A 27210-nucleotide genomic window follows, 5' to 3' on the forward strand; every position below is an offset into this window, starting at 1 on the left:
AAATAATTTGGGGGGGTTTAGTCAAAAAAGTAGGAGTTTTCTCCCCTTCTGCAGGACCTGGCAGGGATCAGGCTCTCTGGCTTAGCAGCTCATTACAAAGCCTTGGAAAAACAAGTGGTCAGTTTGCCACTGTGTGAGGACTCCCTACACAAACCCTCTGTCCCTCATGCAAACAGCTGCTGCTGCTAAAAGCCATAACCCAGAAAGCAGGGAAACATGAAGCTGATGCTTCCAGGAGGATGTTTCACCCCCTCCAACACACGTCCTGTGAAGGAATTACTTGGCCCCACGTGCACTTGGCTGTGGGCACCACCTTGTCCATGGTGTGTCCTGTAGTGCCTTTCTGGTGCCAGACTTGGAGTGCCGTGGGTTGTGCTGGACGATGCCCGTGCATGGGGATGGCTGAGTTTAGGGTTACATTTGCCTCTCTGTAGCCAGGTGGCAAATGGAGTCAGAGGCTGGGGCTTGAACAGGGCAGTGGACCCAGCAGGTGGGAACCTACCCCCAGCCAGGCTCCCACCTCTTCACAACATGCACATGAGCAAAGTGATATACACCCCTAAGCTCAGGCTGGAATGAAATGGTCACTCAGAGACTCAGAGTGTGGACTCAGTTTGATTTTGAGGTGACATTCAGTGCCATGGGGACAGCACAGGTGTGTCCAGCCAGGCCAAAGGAGGACAGGGAACACACTTGGCTTTTGCAGTGCAGAGGGACCCCCAGGGCAGGGCTGATGTTTCCCCTCTTTCACCCAGCTGGGCACGAGCAATGCTGGTTAAGATAACAGGGCTCACATCCCTGGACATCTCTCACTCGGCAGGTTGACCCAAACTCTTGGGGTTTTACACTTATCCTTCACAGGAGGACAAAGCTGGGGGATGCTGTGTGGAGGAAGAGGCCATGTATTTCATTTTCTGCCCATGTTATCCAGCACAGGCTGTGCTTTAGCATGTGGCCAGTTGGGCACCATGTGGGCAAGGAGAAAGGACACAAGATGGATAATGAGGCTAGTGAGGCCTTGGACCAGGTTGCCCAGAAAAGTTGTGACTGCCCCATCCCTGGAAATGTCAGGGCAACCTGGTTGTAGCAACCTGGTCTAGTGGAAGGTGTCCCTGCCCATGGCAGGGGGGTTGAATGAAACGGAATTTAAAGTCCCTTCTCACCCACACCATGCACGGATTCTGTGCCTCAACCCCGCTCCTCCTCCCAGGCCCAAGAGCAGGGCTTTGCAGGGGACACACATCACTGTCCGTGAGGATGGCTGTGGGGCTCCCCTGCAGGAGGAACAGGCTGCTGTCCCCAGAGGACCGGGGATGCTGTCGGGGCAGATCTGGGGCTGCTCTCCTGGGGCTCAGGGCCGCTATCCCGGAGTTGCAGGGTCCCCGTCCTGAGCTCTCAGGACTGCTGTTTTGGGGCTCGGGGCTCTCCTCGGGGGTCACAGAGGTGCCGTCGGGGGCTCTCGGTCCCCGCGGGGCTGAGCCACGTCCCCCCATCCCGGGGATGCGCGGAGGGAGCGGCCCGGCCCCGCCGCCAGAGCAGAGCCCGGCGGGCCCTTTAAGAAAGTCGAAACCCGAAAGTTCATCAAAGTTGACAAAGTTTTTCGTAGAAAGGAGGAGAAAAAAAATAATTAAAATAACTCGATCCCAACAAGAAGAAAAACCTCCCCGCGGTCCCGGGAGGCCGGGCCGGGCCGGGATTGGCGGCGGCGGCGGCGGGGGCGGCCCCGGGCGGGGCGGGCGGGGGCGGGCGGGTCCGGGCCCGGCGCTCGGTGCGCGGTGCGCGGTGGCGGCACCGGGAGCGGCGCCTGGGGCTGGGGCTGGGGCGCGTCGGCCCCGCAGCTGCGGCTCGTTGCGCTCCGCTCGGCCCGGCCCGGCCCTTAACAGCGGCGCCGTCCCGGGACGCCGCATGTGAGCCGGGAGGGCAGCGCCCCGCACCGCCCGCACCGCCCCCCGCACCGGCACCGGCCCCGCACCGGCCCCGCGGAGCTCCGGAGCAGCCCGCACCACCCCTCACCTCAGCACCCCACCATGAGCAACCTCAACAAAGACACCGAGCACACCAACAGTGGCGGCACCGTCGAGGAGGAGGTGGGAGCCGGGATGGGAGATGGAGATGGGGCGGCGGGGAACTGGGACATCGAGGTGGCTGGGGATCGGGGACGGGGCTGGGTCGCGGTGGAGAGCGGGGAACAGCGGCGGGAGCAGGGACGGGGCGGCGGGGATGGAGCGTCGGGGAACAGCGGCTGGAGCGCAGCGTCGTCGGGGAAGCGGGGCTGGGTGTCGGGCAGGGAGCAGAGCGGGACCGCGGACCGCGGAGGCGGCACCGGGGCGTCGGGGAAGCCGAGAAGGAGCGCAGCGCCTCTTTTGGGGAATAGAGGACTCGGTGTCAGGGCTGGAGCCCCGGGTCGTCGGGGAACCGGAGCCCAGATGCTGCTGCGGGCTGGGGAGCCGGGACCGGGCTGTGCGGGCAGAGGGCGGAGGTGTTGGGGAGCTGGTGCCACAGTCCCTGAGCCGTCCCGAGGAGGGGCTGGGGCCCGGCAGGGCGAGTCCCCTGCTCAGCCCAGTGTGTCTGTAGCCCTGTGGGGCAGAGGGCTGGCAGGTCCCTGCTCCATCCAGCACAGCCGGTGCCCGTGGGCAGGGTGTTCTGTTGTCAAGTCCCTGTAGCTGCAGGGATCCTGGATCCAGCACCGTTCTGCCCGTATGGGCTGCAAGGGAGACACTTGGACAATAGTGGAGGAGCCCCTGCCCTGCTCTGTGTGTGCTGGCAGCCCGGCTGGAGGAATGTGAGCTGACCTGCCGGCAGCCCCTTCCCCCAGATGCCACTGCAAGCCAGAGCCTGGATGTCACTGGATTCAGGGCTGGGAAGGCTAGTAAAGGGCTGGTTGTCTGTAGCCACATGGCAGAGGTTGCAGCCCTCCACATCTGAACTTTGGCTGTTGGGGCCATTGGCTGCTGTCACCACCGCACCCCTGGAGCAGGTATTGGCACAGTGGGTGGCTAGCTGCCCTCCATCTTGGAGAGGGCTCTGGAAAACGTCTGGCTTTGGAAACGTTTTGCTGCAGTCCTCGGTGCCTGGCCCTCAGGACTGGGGAGGTGCTCAGTCCCCTCCCCTCGCTGTCCTCCGTGCGCTCGCGCCGCCGCAACATGGCGCCCGGCTTCCTCCACCACCCACCGGGGCTGCGGGCCCTGAGTGCCAGATGACTCGAGGCTGCCGTGTCCCCTGGGCCCAGCCCCGGCCACGGGGACCCGAGCAATGGGCTGGAAGGGATTGGCAGGTGGTGGATGTAGCGGATCTGTCTGTGGCGTGGAGCGGGGCATGGGTGATGCGATGACGCAATGGGATGGGGATGCTGCTGGTGGGATGTCCCAGTGTCACTGGGTGGGACTGGGGTGGGTGGGCCAGAGCACCTGGGGCCCTGTGCAGGTGCTGGTGGAGGGAGGTTTGGTACCTGGGGGTTTCACAGGGTGTGCGTGCGCAGAGATTCAATGCGGCTCCTTGATCCGATTATTCACCGGCCTGCAAAGCTCCCCAAGGCTGATGCCGCTTGGGGCATCCCATCCCAGTGGTGTTGCTCCAGCTGGGCTGGTGTCTCACAGGTGGTGGTTGGGTGAGCTCCTGGTGCCGGGGCAGAGCTGGTGTGTTCCCCACTGCTGGGTGGTGGCAAAGCTGGCGCTGTAGCGTTTCAGGAGCCTGGAAATCCTCACCCTCTAGAGTGGCTGGTCCTCCCAGGAGTGGAGCTTGATGGCTGGAAAACTGAGTTGAAGATGGCATCTCTGGGGTGTGGGCAGGGGTTGGACAGAAGGGGCTCCTGCTCTCCATTGTGCAGCCTCCAGGAGTGTGCGGGGAGGGGCAAGATCTGTCCACCCTGTTGGATGGTCGGTGGCCTCGCTGGGTGTGTCTGTCACCCTGCACCCAGGGCTGCAGCAAAACACCCACCACCTTGGTTAGGCTGGGACTGGTGGGGCCTTAATGTGGGATTGCTGTTGGAAAAGTCCTCCACCAGAATCCACCAGAAATAATGCTGTGGTTGGTGAGCATGGTTTAGGCTCCATGGTGGCTACCCTGAGCCTACTCTGAGTGCTTGTTTTTCCAGGCTGACCAGGAGCTGTTCCTCACTGCAGAGCCTAATGGAGGCATAAGGAGTGACCTTGTATTCAGGATCCCAGCATGGTCTGGGGGCCCAAATTCCTGCCCAGAAGCTCCCCTTGATACAGAGTGATAAATAACAGTCAGTGCAAAGTGGAATCCTTCAGTCCCAACATATGCATGAGGGTGTGCTGGAATATTTTCCCACACTGCATGGATAACACTGCCGGATCCCGGCGCTGCGGACACTCCTCCATCCCCCCACCGTGCTCCTCCTTCACTGCCTCCCCAGGCGTTGGCAGAAGGGCGCCATGTGCCCCAGATACAGCGGGGCGAAGCTCCCAAATTCAGCCTTCCCCTTTATCTTATCTGCGAGCCCCTGGATCTCGCAGCCGCTTCCTGGCTGGTGACATGCGGAGGACAGGAATGCCTCTCGCTCCTCTCGAGGTCGTTAACGGGAATGTTAAACAAACAGGGCCTAATGTCAGTCCCTGCTGTTCCTCACCAGACACCTCCCCAAACGGGATCCCTCCCCACTTGCTGCTATCTTGTGTTTAATTTTCCAGGCAGCCGCCGATCTGCGTGGCCGCATCTCTCCCGGCAGTCCCCAGGGGTGGTGTGGGACAGGCGGCTGCCCAGGTGCTACACTCCCACCCCTGCGGCCGGCAGGGCTTTTTCCGGCAGCTGGAGGAGCTCTCCTGCTTCCCGAGGACACTGTGTGATGTGTCCATGGCTGCAGAGCAATAAAACCCTCCATGTTCACCCTGCTCTCTGGAGTCCCTCATGCAGACATGTTGGTCCCACTCTAGAAATTCTTGCTCTCCTGGGAAGTCACTGGGAAGTTGTAAGTCTGCTGGGAGTGGGAGAAATCTGGAGCTGGCTGTGTAGATGCCCAAACCAGCAGTTGAAGTCTGTGGTTGTACTGTGTATCCTCTTGCTGGTCTGAAGGGCCTGTTTGCAGCTCTGTGGGTGGTGGTTGATGCTCTTGAGGTAGAGCTTGGGGTGAGGTAGAGACAGGTGAGGACTTGGCTAAACTCTGCCAGAGAGGATCATCTTGGGAAGAAATACTTCCATGTGATAGGGTGAAGTCCTGGCACAGGTTGCACGGAGAAGCTGTGGCTGCCCCATCCCTGGAAGTGTTCAAGACCAGGTTGGATGGGGCTTGCAGCAACCTGGTCTAGTGGGAGGCATCCCTGCCCATGCAGGGGGTGGAATGAGATGCTCTTTAAGGTCCCTTTTAAACCTGTAATTCTGTGATCTCCCCTGTTGGTCCATGGAAGGCTGTGGGTTAGAAAACTCTGCCGGAGTGGCAGAAGGCTCTTGGCTTCCGGACAACTTCCTCAGTAGCAAGTCCTACATCCCTTTTTCCTTAGCTGCTACACTCCAGGGCTGCTGGAACTGCCTGGGAATGCTGCTGGTGAGTGGACTGTGTTATGTGCTGGATGTCTGTAGCACTTCATGGACTGGTGCCAGGCATCTCTTGACTTCTGTAATCTCTGCTTGAGTGGACCTAGATACCTCGTGCATGTGTGGATTCCAGCTCTCCAGCTGCAAACAAATAAGGTTAGTGTAAGTTCTGGAGTCAAATGACTGCTCTGATGCTGCTCTTGATCCTCACTATGAGGATCATGAAGCTGCAGTAGTTACAGTCACCACTCACTAATTCTCTTTGCACTTGGCCTGGCTGAAGCAGGATGGTGCCTCAGAGCTGTTTTCATGCATCCTAAAAGTTCCCTAAGTGTTAGATGCAGCTTTCTGTCAGTGACAGATTGTTGGCTGAGCAGACACCCTGGAGTCACCATGCACACTGGGGTTCTGGGAACTGATGTGTTCCCAGACATCCTCTTGGTCTTGAGTTGAGCACTGAGTTGCTCTGACAGGAGGAGGGATGTGGGAATCTCCTCTTTATCTCCTTGTGTCCTGGTGTCTGTGAATACTCTCTGAAGGAGCTCCCTTCTCGTTTCTCACTTTCAAATCTAAGTTTCTTAGACACAAGTCTGACCATCAACATACCGACTCAATTACTCCCTGTGATGGGATAACTTCTTTCTCCTGCCATCTGGGCTATTAAATGAGACCCAGCTTCAGAAATGAGTCTTCCTCTTTGGCTAATATGAGGAGCTGCTGAGCAGGACTTTCCCTCCTTAGCCTCAGAATTAATGGATTCTGGGTGGTGCCTGTGGAAGTTAGGAAGGGCCAAACTCAATGTCTCCCTTGCCAAGTCTCTGCTTTCCTCTCACCGGAGTAGGAAGGATGCCCTTTGAGATGTCTCAAAGGTAGCTAAGAGTAGTTCAGGCTTTGTTGTCCTTCCTCACAGCTCTGCTTGAGGGTCTGGCACTGTAGGAATTCAAGATTGACTCTTGCTGTAACTAATGTGGAAGGTTGTGGAGTGAAGGATCCTTTGAGTTTGCTGGTCTTGGCCATGCTAAATCATGGAGGCTTTGCTGCTTGGATCACAGAGCCATGAGCATTGCTGCTGTCTGTACTGGAGATCTGCCTGAAATAAAGGCTTCAGCTTGAAGCTTCACTGCAGCATGACTGTAGAAGCGAGGGGCTGCACCATGTGGGATAGTGGAAACGAAGTTCCTCCTGTGTGCCTGGCCCTGTGAAGGGACCTGATGAGGGGCAGGGCAGTGGGGGGCAGCTCCAGTACTAGAGCTGCTGAACCTGGCCCATACTGAGGTGTGACCCTGAGCCAGCCCAGCACATCTGATGAGGAGGGAGTGGTGGCACCAGGTGACCCTGCCCTTGACACAGCACAAGTGGGTGCTGAAAGCTTGGCAGGGATGCTCTGGCCACTGCCCCACAGGGTCATGGTGTGCTGGGGCAGATGGAAACCTGAAGCTGAAGGCCCAGTGGGTGGAGAGCCTTGTGGAGGTTCTCCAGCCCTGCTGCACAGCCCAGGAGAAGCTGTGGAAATGTTTGACCTCCCAGTCTGGGATGATGCCTTCCCTCCTCTGCTGCAGGTGGTGACAGGTTCTTGCATTGCTGTGGGGTCAGTTTTGGTGTGTGTCTGTGGGTCAGAAGCTGTTGGCCTGGGGATGTGCGTCCTTCCCATCTACTTCCAAGGACAGGAAGCCTGTGTCTCTCTCAATGTGTAACTGCCCTGGGTCGCCTGTAGCAGTGGCCTGAAGTGCAGCGTGAGCCATGGATTGGGAGAGAGCAGCCAGAGGGCACGTTGTGGGTCTGGGTTGGCACTTTTGGTCCATGTTTTGGTAGCCCTTCCCTGCTGTCTAGTGATGCTGTCTTGTTGAGAGCTGGACTGATGCAGTGTTGGCCTAGTCCTGTGAGTGGCTGTCATCCTCCCAGTGTCCCCAAAGGTCTCTCTGTGTTGGGGGTTGACACTCCAATCAATAACTGCTGTCCACAGTGAAGAGCTGCTGTGAGCTTTCAGCTCTCCATCCCCTGGGTTTTATGGAATATTTGCGTGTTGGCCCATGGAGGTACCTGATATGGTGCTGGGGCATGGCCACTGGTGTGCTGCCTCAAATTGGGTTGATTTGATGAGAGATTCCTCTCTCTCTGGATGTGTCCTGGGAGGCACAGGACTGAAAAGTGCCCAGAAATCATCATCGTGTGGTGGGGTGAAGCAGATACAGATGTAATCACTGAAAGATCTGAGGTAAGAATGTTTCTTCTGAGGGTCCTGCTTCCAGACCAATGTCTCCTGCCAGCTTCTATCCTGTTTCACCACTGTCTCCTGCCAGGAGAATAGGTGCCTGGGTATGGGCAGGAAAAGCTGGTCCATAGCAGGTAAGGTCCAGCTGATGATGGCAGGCATCTGCAGGTCCCCAACACCAGAGAGTGGCAGGTGAGGGTGTCTGGAGCCCAGGGCTTAGTGTGGTGGCTGGGTAGGGCCAGCATGGATGTGAGCGTCCTTCAGCACGTTGGCTGTGGCACTTGTGCCTGTCCCCTCTGGCTTTGTGGACCTCTTGACAAGGTGAAAGGTGATGAAGGCAATCTGAGGGTGCTCAGCCAGCACCTCCCTGTGCTGGGGAGCTTCCCTGTTGGACAGTAATCTCTTGGGAATTCTGAGGCTTTGAGCCTCTGTGGTGGTCCAAACCCATCTGGGGGCTGTCCTTTCACGAATTCATGAGATGCTGCAGAGGCACAAGTGACGGGACTTGATAGCAGGAGGAAGCATCCATGGCAAAGCCACACCAGCAGAGCTTCCTCTGCCGGGGCCAAGGTCTATTCTTGGGTGCTGCCCTGGACTTATCAGCTCCCATGTGCTTCCTGCTCTCCCAGAGTGGGGCTGGTGCCTCTCCCTGCTTCCCCCTTGTTGGAGTGTTTTCCTCCCCTGACCGTAGGGTGGTTGAGCCCTGCTGACATCCCCTGCCTGATGTGGGGGAAGAGCAGTTCTGGGGAAGGGCTGCTCTGGCTATGAGCAGTGTGAACACCACAGCCTTGGGGACAAAATGCTGGTGCACTTGGGCTGGCTTGTGGTCAGCCTTCTTCCCTCTGGGCTCGGGGGGATGTTGATCCTTGTGTGCCTTTTGTGCAAAAGTCTGGTTTTGGAGGGAAATGCCTGAACCCTGCCTTGTTTCAGGTGCTGGGGGATGTTCAAGGCCCTCTTTCCCATCCTGGGATGGGAGAACATCTTTCCAGTGGGTGGGAAGCTCTGTGCCTGCGTGGGGCTTCCTGCCTGAGGACACCGGAGCTCTGTTGGGCTGGAATGGCAGCAGAGCCCGGCTCTTGCCACCTCTCTTCTGATTGCTGGAGGGGAAACTGAGGCATGGAGTGGTGAAGTAGCCAGTTGCAAGCCTGTTCTCTCGGGATTCTTGCCCCGCGATGTGGAGGCTGCCCTACTTGCCTGCCGAGCTGTCCCTCGTACAGACCCCACATCTCTTTCTCCCAGTTTTCTCCTCCCTTGCGGCTCCTGGGACTTTGTGCTGAGGACCAAAGCCAGCCCCGGGTTGCAGTGGCAGGACTCTGCAGCCCCACGGCCCTTGTAAGACGCCGAGAGGAGGATCCTGTCCCATTTTCCAGCCCTGCCGCCGGACTCGGTGCGCTCCCCTCCCCGCAGCCCTGTTGTGCAAGCTCGCCGTCCCATCCCTCTCCCGTGCCTTATAAGTCCCGGCTCCGGGGGCAGCCGCGGCCCCGCCGCATTCCAGCGGTCTCACGTCAAGTGGCCCCGGCTGCATGGCCGTGGCCAGGACCGGGGCTCTGTGCCCCCCTCTGGCCTCGGCGGTGACCCCGGAATGCCAGGGAGGCACCCCACGGAGATGCTCCCCAATGGGAAAAGCTGTGCTCCGCAATCCCTGAGCTCCTGGCACCGCAGGGTGGCTGCCAGGAGTGGGGAGTGCCTTTGGGATGCTGTGGCAGAGCTTGTCCCTGTCCTCAGCAGGATGGCGTGGGGCTGGTGGTGTAGGAAGGAGGCTCAGTGGACACATCGGTGTGACCCAGTGGGAAATGGCTCTTTTCTAGGAAAAGCTGGCATGTGGCTGGGGTGGCTTCCTGGAGAGGGGGAATGTCCAACAGCACAATGTGCGAGAGACATCAGCACACATTCCTGCTGTACCTGTCCTCGGGTGCCTCTGAACCACAGCTGGTAAAGGCTTGTATGCTGCAGGTGCTGGAAGTTTGGATCCAGGACCAGACCAGTTTTGGGGGGCTGGAGTAGCCCGAGCTGTGCTGTGGGTGATGTAGTTAAAGGGCTGATCTCTCCAAAGGGGAGGGTCGGCATTGCTGGCTCCGGGAGGGGGATTTGGAGCAGTCTTCTAACAAAAAACCCCAATTACTGCAGCCTCAGGGCAGGGATACTTGTGCCCTTGCATTGGACACTTCTGATGTGACCCTTTTCTGAGCAGGGCAGCTCAGAACTCCCTTTAGAGGGTTCTTACTCCAGAGCAGCTGTGGGAGCTGTGCTGGTCTCCTGGCAGCACTGGGGCTGTGGTAGCACAAGGCAGGGCTGGTGCTTGTCTCTCCTGCAGCCTTGGTGTAAAGCTCCTGGCTGTGCTGGCCCAAGGTGTGTGTGTGTATTTGGGGAAATGCAGCTGTGTAAGGACTGACACTGAGAACTTGAGGGCTAAATGGTTTGTCCGTGTCCCTCCCTCCCTCCCCCTGCGTGGGAAGCTATGCTGGAATCCTCCCTCTCTAAGAGATGGCCTAGATGGTCTTGTCCCTCCTGGCATGGATGCTGTTTTCCATGGCTCTCCTCCATCTCTGTCAGGTGTTGGGGCTGGGGACATCCCCAGAGGGGCAGGGATGGGGAAGGGGGAATATTTTCTGCAGGCCCTGCAGCAGTGTGACTCTACTGGGCTGTCCTAGGTGAGAGCTGTTCCCTGCCCTGCTTCCCCCCCATGCCCATGTGTCCAGTTCAGATCAGTCCTGGGTGGGATGTGGCTGCTCTCACCTGGCATCTCTTTTTGAGTGGCTGGCAGCAGGACCTAAGAATGAGCAGAAAAATATGGTAGATCTGCTCCTGCTGGGTGTCTGGACAAGTAGTTTGGCCCAGGCAGTTCCTGATCCAGCCATGGATGAATATTTTTGATGATGTTTTTGTTTGTTTTGGTTTGGTGTTTTTTATCCTGTGCCTTTTCCAGATGCACTATGGGGGGGCTGAATTTGGTGTTTGGTGGCAGGGACTTGAAGTAGGGCATATTTTAGTAGAAGCTGTCCTGTCATGGCATGTTGAGTGTAACTGGATTTGTCAGCCCTGGGTGGTACTACTGGATTCTCCAAGCCTGCAGGACTTGGGCTGACTGCAGAGTCCCAGTTTGGTTAATCCACTGGAAGATGCTTGTCTAGACCCTGTTTCCCTCATCTACAGTTTCCTGTCTTTGGGAGCAGGGGAGGAGGCTGGACCAGGTTGTCCACAGTGCACAAGAGGCTCAGAGTGGTGAGCTGCCTCCTGCTTTTCTCCAGTGGGGTAACCTAAATCTCCTTTGCTTTATGCCTGGTGTTGGAAGTGAGCTCCCTCTGGCTTGGCTCACTCTGTCCTTTGAAAATATTGCTCAGGTCTCTCATCAGCCTCACCCTCCCTTCACTGAATAACTTGGTCTCCCTCCTTCCTTTACCCTTCTCTAGATCACTTATGGATGTGTTGAATTGCAGAGATCTTGTAAAACCAACTGCTTGTTCTTGTCGCTTCCAACAAGCTTTTTCTGAGCAGGGACTTCCTTAGTTCATTTTGAGACCCTCTTTGGAGAGGTTGGCTGGTGGCATTTGGAATTGCCCAGGCTTTGGGGCAATGATAGCCCTTGATGGCTGTGGCTTGGCCTTCTGATGCCTTTTTAATGCCATGGATGGTGACAAACAGGATTTGGAGGCCAAGGGAAACTTGTGGCCAGCAAGAGAAGATTCCTTGCTCCTTTCCTTGGCAGCAACATATGGGGCTGGCACTGGGAGCCTGTTACCTCTGACAAAAGAGCTTTTCTGGGCGCCTGCCTTGCTCTGTTCAGGCTGATGTGAGGGCTCCAGCTCTGGCTCCCCCTTCCCTGAGCCACCACGCAGCTCCATCCTGTCACGCCTGTCGCAAGGACTTACCAAGTGATGCATCACGGGGCCACTTAGAGACCCAACAGGGATGTGGATTTCTGTCTGCTCGGAAGAGAAATCCATTCTGGGGGCTGAACACACTTGGATCCTGAAATATTGAAAAGGGACGGTGCTTTCACATGGCTGAGGCACATGTGTGGCACCACACTCTGCAGTCCTCCCCTGCAAGAGATGGCTGTGGGCCTTCTGGGAATGCACTGCAGGCGCTCTGTGGAGCTCATGCTGAAGTGCAAGTGCTGAGATCTTTGAGGCAGCCAGCAAGCCAAGAAACAGTGGCATTGTCCCCTCTGTCCAAACATGGGGTGGCCTTGGAGTGGTGCCTTAAAGCATCAGATATGGGGTGGGATGGTTGGGGAGCCTGTGAGACTGAGCCTGGGCTTGGAAAGTGTTCCTGGAGTGCTCCACATGGCATCCTGCTTCCCAAGGCAGGGCAAAGCAAGAGTGTGTGGTAGAGCCATCCATATTGAAGGATCAGGGCAGGGGATGGGAAGGATGCTGTGGTTTTGCTCCTGAGATGTGCTGGGCCAGAGAAGGGCTCCTCACACTAGTCTGGTGGGGGACAGTGGCAGCCCTTAGTGTCAGCATGCACAAGAGAGCAGGAGCTCCCCAAGCCTTTCACAATCACTGTCTGTCCTAGGGGGCTTTACCCTGAGAAGGGCGTTTGTCTGCCTTGGCAGGACTGTCCTGGGCACAGGAGCTCAAGGAGGTGAGTTTTCATTTGTAAGTAAGAGAAACTTCCCTGTGTGGAGGAGTCTCTATCTGGCTGCCCCAAAACATCAGAGGCAGGGGCTCTTGTGTTTCCAGGTCTGTCTCCAGCCCAGGAGCAGGGCAAGCATATGCTGCTTAGTTTGGTGGTAAAAGTGGTTTTGGATACAGCCCACTCTGTCTGGGGAAGGGGAAATGGCTGAGCAAAACAAAAAAATGTGGGAGCAGAGCCCTTCTGCCCTGCAAATGCAATGGGGTCACTGTGTTGGAAGCAGGCCAGGAGATGAGTTCTGGCTTGGGGCTTCTGCTCCTTGTTAATAATGACAAGTGTCTTCATGACCTCAGCTGTGCATAACTTCCCTTTCCAGCTCTGTGCTGATTTACAAGAAGTCTGCAGCTTCATCATGCTGCCTCCTATGGAAATAGTCTGCCAGCCAGTGTGCAGGGAGAAGGTGCCCATGATGAGTCTGACTGTTGAGCAGAGTTCTCCCAGGCCCTGAGCCTTCAGCACTTTCTTCTTCCTGGTTATTCAAGTGAACTATTATCTATAATTTTAATGGATTATCTATTGAAATCCTCCCTTGGCACCGTATTTTTTGCTTTGACATGAGTGTGTTTGGACTTGGTCCATGACTTGAACAGCCTGGGAAGAGCAGACAGGGGTTTGTCCCAGCACAGCTGCTTTTGGCTGGGCACAACAGAATAACTGCTCTGAGAGTGGGTTTGGGAGCAACTTCTGAAGGGTCTGAGGTGTGCTGGGGAAGGAGCTGGGATGGACCCAAAAATCTTCCTGCAATGATGTTCTGGGGCTGTTGCTGAAGTCAAAAGCTATGAGTGGGGCAGTGAGGTGTTTCTCAAAATTGAGGGCAGTCTTTGAATTGGTGATGGAATTAAAGTGCCAGGGTAGGTTGAGGAGAGGAGATCTGATAATGTGTTCTGTAGAAACATCTGGAGAGAACTGGGGTTTGTACTGGCTCCTTCTGGACCTTTGGGATGCATCAAATTAAGTTCTTGTGGCAGTGTGTGGTCTTTTCCAGTTTAGCCATCAAGGTCCTGTCAGGCTGTGGGGCTGGTGTCCATGCCTTGATCAAGCCAGGCCATGATGCCAGGGACTGAATTTTTGTAAAGGCCTGAATCCTTTGGGGTGGGGACTAAAGGGCTGCGTGTGTTTTATCCTGGACAACACTCCTGCAATGCAGGGAAGGGTTAGTGGGCCTTTGGTTCAAGGCATCCTGTTCTTACTGCACTTCATCTTGTGAGCTGTGCTCTTGCTTTGGCACCAGACATCTCCTTTCGGTCCAGCTGATTGTTCTCTCCCCTAGGTACGGACGCTGTTTGTCAGTGGCCTTCCTGTGGATATCAAACCCAGAGAGCTCTACCTTCTCTTCCGACCATTCAAGGTAAGGAGGTCTTCAGATCTGGTTTTTGGAGGGAAAGATGCTGTTTTGTGCATGGTCTGGCAGAAAAGGTCTGTCAGGGGAAGTAGGGATGACGTGGGAACCTGAGGCCAGTGTGGGATCCCATGACTTGTGCTCAACTGGGAATTTCCAGTTGGAGGTTGCTGTTGGAATTGTGCTGTGTCTAAGCTTGATGAAACCTCCTTGGTCAGCCCTGCTGCTCAGCTGGGCTAGCCCTTCCTTGAGGATGTCCTCATCTCCCAAACTCTCCATCCTTCTCTAATAGCCTCCTAGGCTGTCTCTGGGGAGGTGGGGTTCCCTTGTCTGCACTCCTGTAGCACAGGGAGGGTGCTCTGCTTTCTCTAGGCACTAGCCAGGGTGGGGTGCTCACTTTTGTAGCTGGATGAAGAGCTAGAAAATGGGATTCCTTCCCAAAAGGCCAGGATGGAAAAACTCAAATACCTGCTCTGCCCCCAGCGTTCTCTACGGGTGGAAAAGAAGTCTTATTGTCCCTGTTTCTGCTGTGGCCCCTGCCCTGTGGAGGGCTTGGTCTTCAGGAACTCCTGGGGCTGTCATGTTGTGTCTTGGTTGTAGCGTGGCCTCTTCAGGAGCTTGACACTAACTTGCTTTCCTCTCTCCTGCAGGGTTATGAGGGGTCACTGATCAAGCTGACTTCAAAGCAGGTACCTCCTTCCAGCCTATGTATTTTTTGGCTTTTGCTGACAAACTGGACATGCCAGGAGGGGAAAGGGGAAAAATCCCATTTCACTGTGTAAAGCACTGGCTGGGCCAGCACCAGTGACACGGCAGGGTTCTACTGGCCCAGCAGGTTCTGAATGTCTCAGTGTCTTCTCTGAGTGAGATCTGAGGCTTCAGCCTTAAACCTTGCACTGCCATCAGCCTTCCTCTGATGAAGGCAGGGGTACCCATGCTGGGGGCTTATCAGGGTGAGCAGTGTCCCCACACATTAGAATCCCAAAGCATTTGTGGTGGGAGCAAATGCAGAGCAGGAATCTTGGGCTGATGACCCAGGCTCTGCTTGAAGCCTCTGTGCAGCTTAGGATGGTCTCTGCTGCTGGTTGTCTGGGGCAGATGGAGTGGCAAGGCAGCCTGAGGAGCTGGAAGAATCTTCCCAACTGAAATTGGTGTTGTTTCTTTTAGCCAGTGGGTTTTGTGACCTTTGACAGCCGGGCTGGCGCTGAAGCAGCAAAGAACGCCTTGAATGTGAGTACCCAAAGGGCTGGGGGGCTGGAGGGGCTGGGGGCCACAGGCCTTGCTGGGGGCAGAGGAAGGGCAGGGTCTACCAGCTGTACCCTGGACCCTGGAAGTGAAATGGTCCTGTAGCATCCCAACAGGAAATCAGGAGAGCTGTTGAAGGCTGACAAATGGATGCAAGCTGTCTCCATGTAGTTTTTGATCACTGGAAAGATAGCTCTGAGTCCCCACGCCTCTGAGGGTGTGGGGACCTGCTGTGACTCAAGAAAATATCTTGAGGATGGTCAACATGGAAAGGACACCCAAAAGGACCTCCATCCTGCAGGAGTGGTGGTGGGATCTGGTCAGCAGACATGGTTCTGCTGTGCTGTAGACCTTGCCTTGGGCTTTGTGACACCTGCTAATGCCTCTGCTCAAGCTGGCAGGAGGTGTAGTGGTACCACAGATGGGAGGTCCCACACAGATGGGGGTTATTCCAGCTCCAGTATAGACTCAGCTTCAGCAGATGAACCTTTCCTGACCTGTGTTGGTAGGCATCCCTGCCACAGTGGTTGGTGAACTGCACATAAGGAGCAGAACTGTGGTCCTGGGCCAGCTAAACATAAAAATAAAAGCACGTGGGAACTTGAGTGTTGCAGTGAGGTGACAAAAATCTGGGCATATGACTGCAGTGTGGTGGCCTTGGTTCCTGAGTTGGGCTTTGCTCCATGAATAACCACAGCCTGTGCTTGGACTGGAGCTTCACCTCTGAGAAACTCCTGTGCTCTCTCCTGTGACAGGGCATCCGCTTCGACCCTGAGAACCCCCAGACCCTGCGGTTAGAATTTGCTAAAGCAAACACAAAGATGGCCAAGAGCAAGCTGATGGCCACACCGAACCCCACCAACATCCACCCTGCCCTGGGAGCACATTTCATTGCACGGGACCCCTGTGAGTATGCTGGGGGGGGGGCTTGGAGGTCATGGCTCCAACCTGAGAGATGCCCAACTCTGTGAATGCTGCCACAGTGGAAAGGAAGCCAGACCCACCTCTTCTCTGCCTGAAATCTGCCTGGAGCAGGGAGGCCAGCAGGATGTTGGAGCCATGGGAGAATGACAGGCATCTGGCCAGCACAGAGCTGTTGAGACGTGAAAGTTGGATTTGGTAGTTCAAGTGATACCATAAACCTTTTAAAGCATCCCTAATTGTAAAGCATAAGGGATGAGTCCTGTGCATCAACCCTGTATGTAGCCTGGTGGGCTGAGTAGCCCCACTGAGGCTTCTGGGGTGACCTGTAATGTGGCTCTGAGCCCCCTGTCCTGCCTCCTGTGGCACCAGCCCTCTGCTGCCTGTGTGGACCAGTCTGCCCAAAGCCCACATGGGGCTGTAATGCAGCACATTCCTGTCTTCCCCCGGCTGTGAGGCCAGAGGAGCAGCTGTGCACGAAGGTTTTATACCTCATCAAGATGGCAGTGCAAAGCTTTATTAACCTGGGGTGGGGAACCCGGAGCCTGTCCCCAAAGCAGGCTGTTGGGGGCAGCTACCGGGACGCCTGTCCCCTTGTCTCCTCCTCCTGTAGATGACCTGACCGGAGCGGCTCTGATCCCCGCGTCCCCAGAAGCGTGGGCTCCCTACCCCCTGTACACCACGGAGCTGACCCCTGCCATCCCCCACGCCGCCTTCACGTACCCGGCGGCTGCTGCTGCGGCCGCTGCTCTTCACGCTCAGGTGAGTCCCCGAGTCCCTCCCCTCCTCCCGAGCCGGGGCCGGGCCCTCCTGTCCCCCAGCACGGGGCTCTCCTTCCCTCGGTCTCCGCTTGGCCGGGTCCGCCCTGCCCTCTGCTCCTTGGCTCCTGGGCACAGCCTGCTCCTGCCTGCGGGGCAGGGGGCCCAGCCCGGAGCCAGCCCAGGGAAGGGTCTGTGTGGCCAAGGACAGGCAGAGCTGGGGGGTGATTTCTGACCCTGCTTTCCTGCAAGGGGCAGGCGGGTGGGAGGCAGTCAGGGCTCGATTTCTGGCTGGTCCTGTTACTCCCCGTGGCTAGAGAACTACACTGAGGGACTGCAGGGAGGAAACACTTCCAGCCAGCAAGTAACATAGCTGTGAAATGTCATCCCAAGTCACAGTGAAAGCAATGGGCCTAACTGTGCTAAACTGAGGGGCTCAGCTGGAACCCGTGGGCCAAATGACTCGAACACTTCCCAAGCTGGAGGAGGGTGTCCTGCAGGAGATGAGTGACTAGAGCCTTGCCAGAGTGAGGAACTGTGATGGAACAGGGTGTTAGCCACCCTCAGTACAGGCTGGTGAGGAGAGTCATTCCATGCATGAGCCTCTGGAGCTGCAGGTGGTGGTGCAACCAGCTGCCTGGTGTCCCAAGGTTTGCAGCTGAGCCTGTACTGGTCTGACATGGATGCTTTAACGTACAGAGACCACACATCAACCTTGAAATCATGAACATGCAAAGGGGAAGTCAAAACAGAGTAGTAGTGTCCTACTTCCAAGTTAAGGAGCTTGGTTTGAAGCACTTGTCCAGGAGAAGCTGGAGCCCCTGTCCCTGCCCTGCTCAATGTGACCAGCCAGCTGTGCTCTGCCTGCTTCTGTCTCTGCTCCCATAGTGGTGCCATGGGAGACTGGGGCAGTGGGACTGAGTGTTGGGGCTTGACCTCTGCTCTCTGCCCTGCCAGGCAGGGTGTTGACTCCTACTCTTCCCTGCTTAAATGGAGAGGAAGAGGAGCTGTGTACTCTCACCTTGCCATCCTGGCTGGCAGTGAGCTATCCTTGGGCATCCTGTTGCTTCCTGCAAGCTTTGTGATGGTAACTGCCCAGCTTCAAGCCAAGCTTGCTTCCCAAATGCCATGTGTGGTGGATGCAGACTCCTGTCCTCTGTCCTGCCCCTCTCACACCTGCAGGCCTCTCCTGCTTGTGCCCTTCTACAGGTGGGCTGTTGTTGGGCTGAAGCTCCTGGGGGGTAGGGAGAAGTACATTGGGGTTCAGGACAGGACCAGGAAGAACAACTGGAATTTTCTCTCAAGGATCTCCAGAGCCAGGCTGGTTCTTCACTGGGAAGGTTGTGCTTGCTGGTATTTTCCAAAAGTTGGTGGTGGTGCCCACAACTAGAGGGCTGTGCTGTGCTCCTCAGTGGCCCAGGAGAGAGGTGTCTTCCTGCCCCTTGTGTGTGTAGGGTGCTGGTCAAGGTTGAATTGTCCCTGGAAGGGAGGACCAGGAAAAATCAACCCCTCTGGCCTGTCTGAGGTGGTTGAGGGAGGTGAAACTTCTACTTCAGTTTCTTCCAGGATGGTCATTGGTGACTGTATAGGGACCCTGAGTGTGAAGGTTAGACACCAAAACTTTATGGTGTAAAGTGGGGGAGAAAACTCTGCTCTTGCAGAGTGGAGGGTATTAATGAGGCCTCCAGCTACATCTTTTCCCTCTGGGATCTTAGTTCCTGCCCTCCAGCTGGTGAGCTACTGGTTTCCAAAGAGGTTTTCTGGCCTCACTGTAAGACCCTGAGGAGCTCCCTGAGTAGGTAGAGCTTCCTGCCCAAGGGGGTCCATGGGTGGTGAGGGGCCTCTAAGCATTGGGGAGCCAGTGCAGTCCCTCCAGGCTGTGGCTGGACCCAGCTCTTTTCCAAAGAGGCTGCCAGGCAGTCCCAGCTGCTCCTGCAGTGCTGACCCTGCAGGGGCACGTCCTGGCACAGGATATGTTACCAATAAAATTTAGTGGGGTTAAACATTACTCCTGCTGGCAGCTCTGGGCTGGAGCCCTGTCCCTTGCAGAGCTGAGGGTGGAGCACGACAGGGAGATGACTTTTGCTCACGAACTGGGTTAAAAGCTGTGCCCTTAGTCCCCATGTGCTGAGCCCTCTGCCCTCACTGGGAGGGGCTGGCTCACTCATGTGGTGGGCCTATGGGTTATTCCCCAGAACAGTCACAGCTCTTCCTCCTGGTGGGCTGGTGTTTGCTGGAGGGCATCCATGGGGGTGGCCAGAGCTGTAGCTGCTCCATAGTGATCAGCCTTGAGGTAGGCAAGAAGTTGGAGGGTGTAGCTAAACCAAGGTCTTGTCACAAGAGATTTAAACCTGAAGGGCTCCTCTTACAGTGCTGAGTTCAGCAAGGGGGAGAGGAGGTGGCCTGGCCTGGCCACCTGAAGAGCTGCCCAGAGGGCTGGCAGGAGGGATGAGGGGCAGGAGGTGCTGAGAGGCTGGCCTGGCCTCGGGAACCCTTGGTAAGCCACTCCCAGCCCATGGCTGCTGCTCCTGGCACGTCCATGCCTTGGTGATGCTCTGGGCAGGCACCAGGCTGCTGTAGTCGTGACTGTAGCCTGACCCTGCCCCACTGGGGACTCTGCTGACTTTAAGATTGTCCCATCTGCCTTCCCTCCCTCCCACCCTCTCTCAAATCCCTCCTTTGATGTCCCTAGTGAACTCCAGCCATGATGCCAGCGCAGGCTAGCCCCGAAGCTCAGAGCTGTCCCTGGAGATGGGACACCCTAGTGATGCCTTATTGCAGCTAGTGGAGTGGCTGTACTACAGCTCCATTCCTAGAAGTGTTAAGCATGATGGCAGCCACGTCTGGAAAGACTGGTAAGGTAACCATCTCTCCTCCAAGGTGCACTGTGGGATTTGCAAGCTTCTGCCCATCTCTGTAGCCCGTATCTCCTTGGCAACCCAGTGCATGGGCCTCACGCTACCCACCCACCAGAGCCTGGGGAATGAGATGCCAGGCCTTCTTTCTAACCCACATCTCCAACTTGGCAGCACATGACATGGCGCACACAGCATGGCACCATCTTACATCAGCTCCTCCCAGCTGGGCCAGGCCCTGCCCGTGGGAGGGGAGCAGCCCGGTTGAGCTGGGGCAGAGACCACCCTGCCACTCGGCCTGAAAGAAACCTGGTTTCTCCCCAACCTTGACCCTTCCAGGGCAACCAGAAATACACCTTGACCTCACTCCTGGCACACGGTGGGGGAGGTGAGTGACGTGGTAGTGATAGCACACGACTAAATTTTAGTGGGCACCTTAGACAACAGCACTTGCCGGTCACTTTGTTCCAGAATCGCATTCCGGGACAGACCCTGCCCTCCATCGTGGGTCTAATCTCACCTCTTTCCTCTCTAGTAATGGAAACCAAGCCAGTTCCTACCTGGAGCTTGGCTTCTCTCTTGCAACCTGAAATCACAGGCAGGACACAGGTCGTGTGAGCCATAATGGAGGGAATCAGGAGCCTTGGGAGAGAGGGGTGTGGTGTAGGAGACTGGGAGCTTGGGAAGAGGGAAGGGCCTGGGACTGGTTGGAAGGGGGATGGTTGATGTTTGACTGAAGGAAATGAGCCCTGGTTCAGTTCTCCCTGCAGTGGTTCTGAGGAGGTTTTTTCCTCTCTCTGTGGAAATGATGATAAGAAAAGAAGCCACCAAAGATGGGGGCCCAGGTCTGCCTTTGCCCTTAGAAAACTGTGAGGGGCAAAGATGTGCAGAGCTCACCTCATGGGAAGAGCTGGACACAGGCATAGAGACCATGATACACCTTGTCTTGTTCTGCTTGGTCCTGGTAGACAGGCCCATCCATTGCTGGTGGGATGGAGTTGGGCTGCATTGTGTCTCTGAGGTGAAACCACTGGTTTTGAGGTGCCTCTAAACCAGGCTGTGAGTGGGCAGCAGGGGATGCCGGGGCTATCCACACTTCTAGAGCTCTTTTGCAGAGATGCTTCCAGCTGTGACAGCACCCATGAGGGCAGGACTCTGCTCTTGGCAGGACTTGCTGTGGGAAGCAGAGGCTGGATGCAGGATTGGGTCCTAAAAATATGGCCACATGATGCTGCTGGAGACACAGCTGATGTGTTGGGTTCCTGGAGTCCTGGAGACCCTGGTAGGTGTTTCCAAGGCAGTCAGCCAGGTCAAGGCCTGAGGGCATAGAGATGCCAGTCTTTTTGGGAGTGGGCTGCCCAAGGTTCCCTTGAAGGGAACTTGAAGGTCATCCACTGGAGACCTTGAGGAGATGGCAGAGGTGGGTGTCTGGTTCTGGGGCCTGTCCAAGTGAGTGGTGGGTGCCGGGAGCTGTCCTGGATCATGGCTGTGTGGTTGTGCAAGAGTCTGGAAGGACCTTGGGACTTCCTAGCACTGGGTTGAGGCTGATCCCATTGATGAAAGCAGAGGTCAGTACTCCAAACCCCCTTTCCCTTGCAGCCAAGCTGGCAGACCCACTCTAGACTGGAGACAGTGATGAATTTTCTGTCCCTAATAATTTGTTGCCTCTTGGTGCTGTTGTGTAGGGACTTCCCAGGATTATTTCTCTCTGGGCAAGCTCCATGCTTCCCAGAGATGTGAAGCCTCTTGTTCAAGATGTTTGTGATTGGGGTAACTTTCTGAACTCCAGTGATGTCGTGGTGGCATAACTTGCCAAGCAGCCCCAAACCAGCAGTTCCCCCTTAGCCAGGGAAAAGCAGGCAGGAGATGCTCTGAGCATCCTCCAAGCAGAGGATGATGCTCCTGAGAAGCTGTCCTTGCTAAGTGGTAGGTGAAAGGGACTGATACACCATCAGAAGTGACTTGTGGCCAACAGTGGCTCTCCCTGGCTGGCTCAATCCAAAATAAAGCAACACAACTTGCTGTAAAAGGAGAAATGCTTGTTTGCTGCAGTCTGAGAGAGGGGTGTGTCTCCCTGAGCCACGGGGGTACAGGGCATTGGGTTGATGGATGGATGCATGCCTGTTAAAATGTTCCTAACAGGAGGATGGATCAGTGCCTGTCTTGTCCCTCATCCTGGTGTGGGATGATGAGCTGATCCTCCAGCTCTCCCCTGCCAGAGCTATGTGGGGAGATGCATGTCCTTGATCCCACTGCACCTGGTTTTCCTGGTGGTGGGCTGAGCTGTTCTGGTCCCCCACCTCATCGTGCCCCCCACCAGCCCCCTGAGGGGCCCTTGAGCAGGTGGCCTGGGTGCAGTGGCTGCTGCTGGGGCAGGTGTGTGCCCAGCACACACCAGTGGGTGAGGTGGTGCCTGGCCTTCCCTCCCTGGGTCACATTCCCGTGGGTTGCATTTCCAGGTGGAGCAGAGCAGCTCTTCCAGCTACCAGTGGGGACTGCCCAGGGCTCACACCCTGAGGTGCTCGTGGCTTGCCAGGCTGAGGATCTGAGCAGCACCAGTGAAGATGCTGCTCTGCACTTTGGCAGCAAGATGCAGCTCTTGGATGTGTTAGTTGGATCCTACCAGCTCCCAGGAGCACAAGGAGTGCTTTGTCCCTGCCTGCTTTGGGAGCCTTTCTGGTCCCTGGGGATCATTCCAGCTGTAGAGATAGATCAGAGCTCCAAGAGTTGCTGGGGTTGGCTGCAGACCTAGAGGTAACTAAAGAGGAAAGGCAGGTCCTCCAAGCCAAAGGTGGTCTGAGGAGGGACCTGTGTACTTGGCCCTCACTTCCCCTCTTTCCTTCTGAAGGACTTGCTCTCCATGAGGAGGTGGACAATTGGATACTTAAATACTGAGGGCAATTGGGAAAGACAAAGGAGGTTTTGACAAGGAGTGAAGCTCTGATGGGCTGTTTCTCTGCCCCATTTATAAATTCATTGTGATTTTTAGGCAGCTGCTGGTGTTGTGCTGCAGAAAGGGAGAGGTTCCTGGCCCCTGGGAGGTGATAGGCAGAGGCACACTTCTTCTCTCCAGCTGTTTTCTGGGACAGATGCTGAAGGCAGCAGCACAAGGCTGCTGCAGTTGGCCAGCAGTGGCTGCCTCATCTCTATGAGCAGGAGATGTTTCAGTGGTGTGACCAGGCTCCTTTCCAGCTGTGAGCTAATGCCTCTCCAGAAACAACTGTGTCTCTTCCACTAAAAGCCTCTCTTGCTCTCCTCACCCAGTAGTGAACATCTCCATTAGTTCTCAGCTTCTTCCTTGACAGATGAAGTATTTTGAGGGGTGTTAAGAGAAAACTGCCTTGGCAGGTGCCTAGAGAGTGTCCTCTTGGCTATCTCCTGCCTCTGATCCACTGCTTCCTGTGCTTTCTGCTGGCTTTGGGAACATCCCTCCTACTGAGTTCCTGCCTCATCCCATCAAGCCCTTAATCTTTCTGTAGGCTGAGAGGCCTGGCAGGTCATTCCATCACCCTGCCAGCATGTCAGAGCCCTGGACTGTACCCAGGATTGTCACATCTGTAGCAGCTCCTGTGGGGCTCCAGGCTGAACCCCTCTGAATGCAGGGCTGGGCTGGTGGTCTGTGGGGCTACGGTGGGTCAGGCTGGGTGGGTTTGGTGTGTCAGCATTGTTTACCTGCAGGAGGAAGGCAAGGAGGGGTGATCCATTGCAGTGATGGTTTATTAGCACCAGAGCTATGAACAGGGAATGTTTGAAGAGAAAACCAAGACTTCTGTTGAAAGTGGAGGTGCTGAGGCTCTGCAGGTGGGCCAGAAGGTGACTCTGAGGACAGGATGGAGGGGCCACCAGGCTGTACTGGCTCATGTATGGCCTGGCTATGCTGCTTGGCTGAGCCTGCGTGGGGTGGAGGCAGCTCCCTCTCAGGGTTAAGCACTTACAGCCTTGTGAATGAGGGGGGAGTTTCCTGTTACTGCTGGGCAGGAGGAAACTGCTTCCAGCTGTCGAGGGAGGGGTGTGGGGTGGGAGACACTGGCCAGGGAGGATGGCTGCAGAGGAGATGTGACTCTGCTGAGCAAGCACCTCCTGGTGACAGGGTTTGGGGGGAGGAAGAAACCCCTGTCCTTGCTCTGGCAGCTGCTGTGGTGGTCCTGCAAGTTGTCAGTGATGCTGCTGCCCATTCCAAGCCTTCCTGGGTGAGGTCTGTGCACACTGTGGTGGCCCTGACTGGGCAGCCAAGGTCCCTCTCCTAGACTAAAGGAGAAGTAACAATACACACTGTGTGGCACTTTGGTGCTGGCACTAGATGGGACCCCTCACTGGGGAAGAGGGTCTTGGTAGTGTCCATGCCCTTGATTCCCATGGCTGGACTGACTGGGATGCTGTGCCATGAAGTGAGGTATGGGGCCAGCTGGGAGCTGATTTAGTGGCACCCACTTGCCTTGTGAAGGTGTCTGGCAAGAGTCCAGCAGATTATGGAACAGTGGAATGGTTCAAGTTGGAAGGGACCTTAAACCAATCTCATTCCACCCTCATGTCCAGGGACATCTTCCACTAGACCAGGTTGTTCCAAGTCTTGTCCAAATGGGCCTTGTTCTGAGCTGAGAGGCTCCTGTGAGGACAGAGCTTCTGCTGACTGGCAGGGCTCATTTAGGAGCAATTTCCTGGGGACAGACTCAAGGCCCATAGCTCAGGTGGCTGCAGTTCCTGGCATTGCAGCCCCTCATGCCTGTGAGGGGAGAACTTGGCCACTGCAGGCAGCAAGGCTGAGGCTGTGGCAGTTTGCTGCATGCCTCTGCACATCCTTAGGAGAGGAGTATCTAGCCAGGCTTGTTTGGGTGAGGGGACAGTTGTGTCAGGATGAATGTAACAAGGGGAATTGCTCACATGGGGCTTCAGGGGATTTTCTGCCACTTTTCTCCCTATCTTAAAGCCAAGTCCATCACTGTGCTGGTTCCCAGAGCCCTAAATGTGCTGAGGCTGTGCTTCTCTCCTGGCAGCTGGAGAGGGAGGAGCAGGGGGTGGTTCCTGTGCTCCAGCATCAGAACCAAGCTTCAGTTGCTGCTCCAGCTGCTGGGTCTGTGCTCAGTCAAGTGGCACAGGCTTGTCTCCTGCTGATGCAGCCCAGCCGGACACACGGGCCCTGCTGACCAGATGGGATCATCTGGATGTCTGAGATATGGGGCTGGACCTTGCCAGCTCACTGTGTCTCCTAAGGGACTGGAAAGTGTCTGTTCAATTACTGTCCCTTGTTTGCTTGTCCCAATCCAGCCCTTTCTTTGGTGAGGAGCAGGTCTGAGAAATAGATGTGGCAGCAAGCACCTGCCAGGGGAGCCTCCAAGTCTTGCTGGTTTGAAGCTTTGCCAAGTTCTTCCCATGGTGTGGTTTGCCTGGAGCCACTCCTGGTAGCAGGGTTGGGGCTTGGAAACTCCATGGGGATCTGCTGTAGTGGATGAGCCACTTCTTCCCCCATACATGTCCTGTAGAGGTTGTCTGGTTTTAATGTGTGGTCTTGAGCTGCCTCCTTCAGCTGGCTGAGGGTGGAGCTATTCAGGTGGTATTTGGAGCTCACCCTGGAGCCTCCTTTCCCAGGCTGGAGACATCTTTGCTCCATGGACCTTGCACGTGGCTTGAAGGAGCTGCAGGTTTGTACTCTGGCTGAGCTAATCCTGGATCATGGACCTCTGCCGTGGCTTTCTTTTCCAGATGCGCTGGTATCCTCCCTCTGAAGCTACCCAGCAAGGATGGAAGTCTCGTCAGTTTTGTTAGTTCGTTAGTAAGTAATTAATTACTCTTGGAGTCAGGTCTTTGTCTTGCTCTTCCTTGGGCTTCTTGGACTCTTGGGGGGAGGAAGGATGGGAGCTTGGGCTCAGCCCCACACACCCACCCAGGGATGTGGTTGGGTTTCCTGGATGGATGATGGGAGCAGAGAGACACCCCCAAGCCCTGGGCTGGGGAGGGGGCTGTGGGACACCCCCAGGACACAGGTCCAGCTGGCCTGGCTCACCGTGCTCCTCTCCCACAGTGTCTCTTCTGGGCTTGTGTTCCTCCTCCCTGCCTCTCTGCAGAGGGATATGCCAGGGACGATGGCTCTGACTCCTCTGGATTTGGTATGTGGCCAGCAGACAACACCTGGCCCCACCATGCTGCCCCCGGGGCTGCCAGCACCCCTTCTCCTGGACTGTGAAGCCACGGTGGCCCCAGCTGTGGGCTGTGCGCTGCCTCCATCCTTCTCTCCATCCCTTCCTCCAGTAATCCCCAGGACCTCCTCCCTGACTGAGCTTTGCCATCCGGCTGCACTGAAACCCAGCCCGGGGCAAGGTCCTGGGCTTCCCCGGCTCGCCCTGCCCCAGGGGCAGCTCGGCTGAAGGAATCGAAAGGCAAAATGGGTTTTGCATGTTTTCTGGCATGAATTAAAACACTTAACTTGTGTCTGTGTGAGTGTAAGTTTGTTTGTTCTAGCGTTTGTGTAGCCGTTAGCAACAGGTCTTGGCCCAACGGATTGATCCATTAAGGTTTTCCTCTTGCTTCGGTGAAGACTTGGCTTTGAGAAATACTAACTGTCCTTGTCTCACCCTTCTCCCACCTTCCCCTCTCCAGGATGACCAGAAAAATTTGAAAAATGTTTTTTTCCCCCCCCCTTTTTTTTTTTTTTTTTTTAAGTACGATGCACTGGGTTTTTGTTTTCATCCATACTGCTCATTTTAAAGTCAGGGTTGTTATGTTATTTTTTTCCTTCTTCAGACTTCTATATATAGAACAGCTGTAAAATATCTAACCTTTTTTTTTTCCCCACATTCTTCTGATTGGAGAGCATCCAGTCTTGCCAAATAATCAGCCATCCTTATGGGAATACCGAACAAAAAAAAAAGTACGAGTATTTTTGTACCATGTGTAATAAGGAAATATTTATGCATCATAAAGAATTTCTTGTGTGTTTGTGTGCAATTAATTATTATTATTATTATTAAAGAGAAATTGTAATCCTGTAAGATAAGTTAATGTTTAGTTAAAAGCTTGAAAAAGAAGGGTTGTCTTCTGTACCAATGATTCAGTCAGGCATATAGTAAACAAGAAATTGTGCAATTTTTGTTTTAGCATCTTATTGCTTGGTATTGAAGTGCTTTAAGTATTATCTGACCATGGCTGTCTCGCTTGTATTAAAAGATTTGAGAATAAGTTCTATAATTGCTGATCCTATGAGAATGTGAAACTGGATAATATATGAAATGCAACCAAAAAAAAAAAAATATACCCAGAGGCTGCTGTGACTTTTTCTGTGGTCTTGGGTGTTTTCTTGTGGGAATGGTGTGGGATGGTGTAGGCCCCTCCCTGGTCTCAGTTCCCAGGCTGGAAGGATACGGGCTGCTGGGGGATGCAGCTGAGGACCAGGAGATGGATCTTCCCCCCTCTGTTGGGACAAGGGCAAGTCTTTGCCTGTAGTGGGCCTTGGTGCTGTGGAGTTCTGCTGGCGGCCCTGAGCTTTTCTTGGGTGTTTTTGTTCCCCCTTGGCAGCGTCTGTGGAGCTGAGGGCGTCTCCTCCATGCCAGCAGTGCAGGAGGAGATCTCCATAGAAGGCAAACGTTCTCCATGGCTGGAGCCTTCGCCTTGCGCCTGCCCGGCTCCTGCTCTGCTGCCTCCTCTGTGGTGCCCAACCCTTCCCCTGGCCTCATCTGTAGCCGCTGAAGCAGCGGTGGGAATGGCAGTCCCGGGGCAGGGGTGGGTGTCCCGGTGGGAATCTCCATGCAGGGCCAG

General features: G+C 55.6%; 1 protein-coding gene and 1 long non-coding RNA gene across 2 annotated transcripts; both read left to right on the forward strand.

The window, feature by feature from the left end:
- The first annotated feature begins 1537 nt into the window (after positions 1 to 1537).
- RBPMS2 (RNA binding protein, mRNA processing factor 2) lies at positions 1538 to 26731 on the forward strand. The gene is made up of 8 exons (XM_083870923.1): positions 1538 to 2087; positions 13614 to 13691; positions 14333 to 14371; positions 14850 to 14912; positions 15683 to 15833; positions 16462 to 16610; positions 25162 to 25231; positions 25481 to 26731. The coding sequence occupies exons 1-7, from the start codon at positions 2028 to 2030 to the stop codon at positions 25222 to 25224; spliced, it is 603 nt and encodes a 200-aa protein (XP_083727049.1). The 5' UTR covers positions 1538 to 2027; the 3' UTR covers positions 25225 to 25231; positions 25481 to 26731.
- Positions 18811 to 19580, forward strand: LOC310914640. The gene is made up of 2 exons (XR_014591067.1): positions 18811 to 18899; positions 19299 to 19580. It is a non-coding gene; the product is annotated as an uncharacterized lncRNA (long non-coding RNA).
- Positions 26732 to 27210: the final 479 nt, after the last annotated feature.

Source organism: Zosterops lateralis (assembly GCF_965231275.1).
Source record: "Zosterops lateralis genome assembly, chromosome: 13".
Lineage (NCBI taxonomy): Eukaryota > Metazoa > Chordata > Aves > Passeriformes > Zosteropidae > Zosterops > Zosterops lateralis.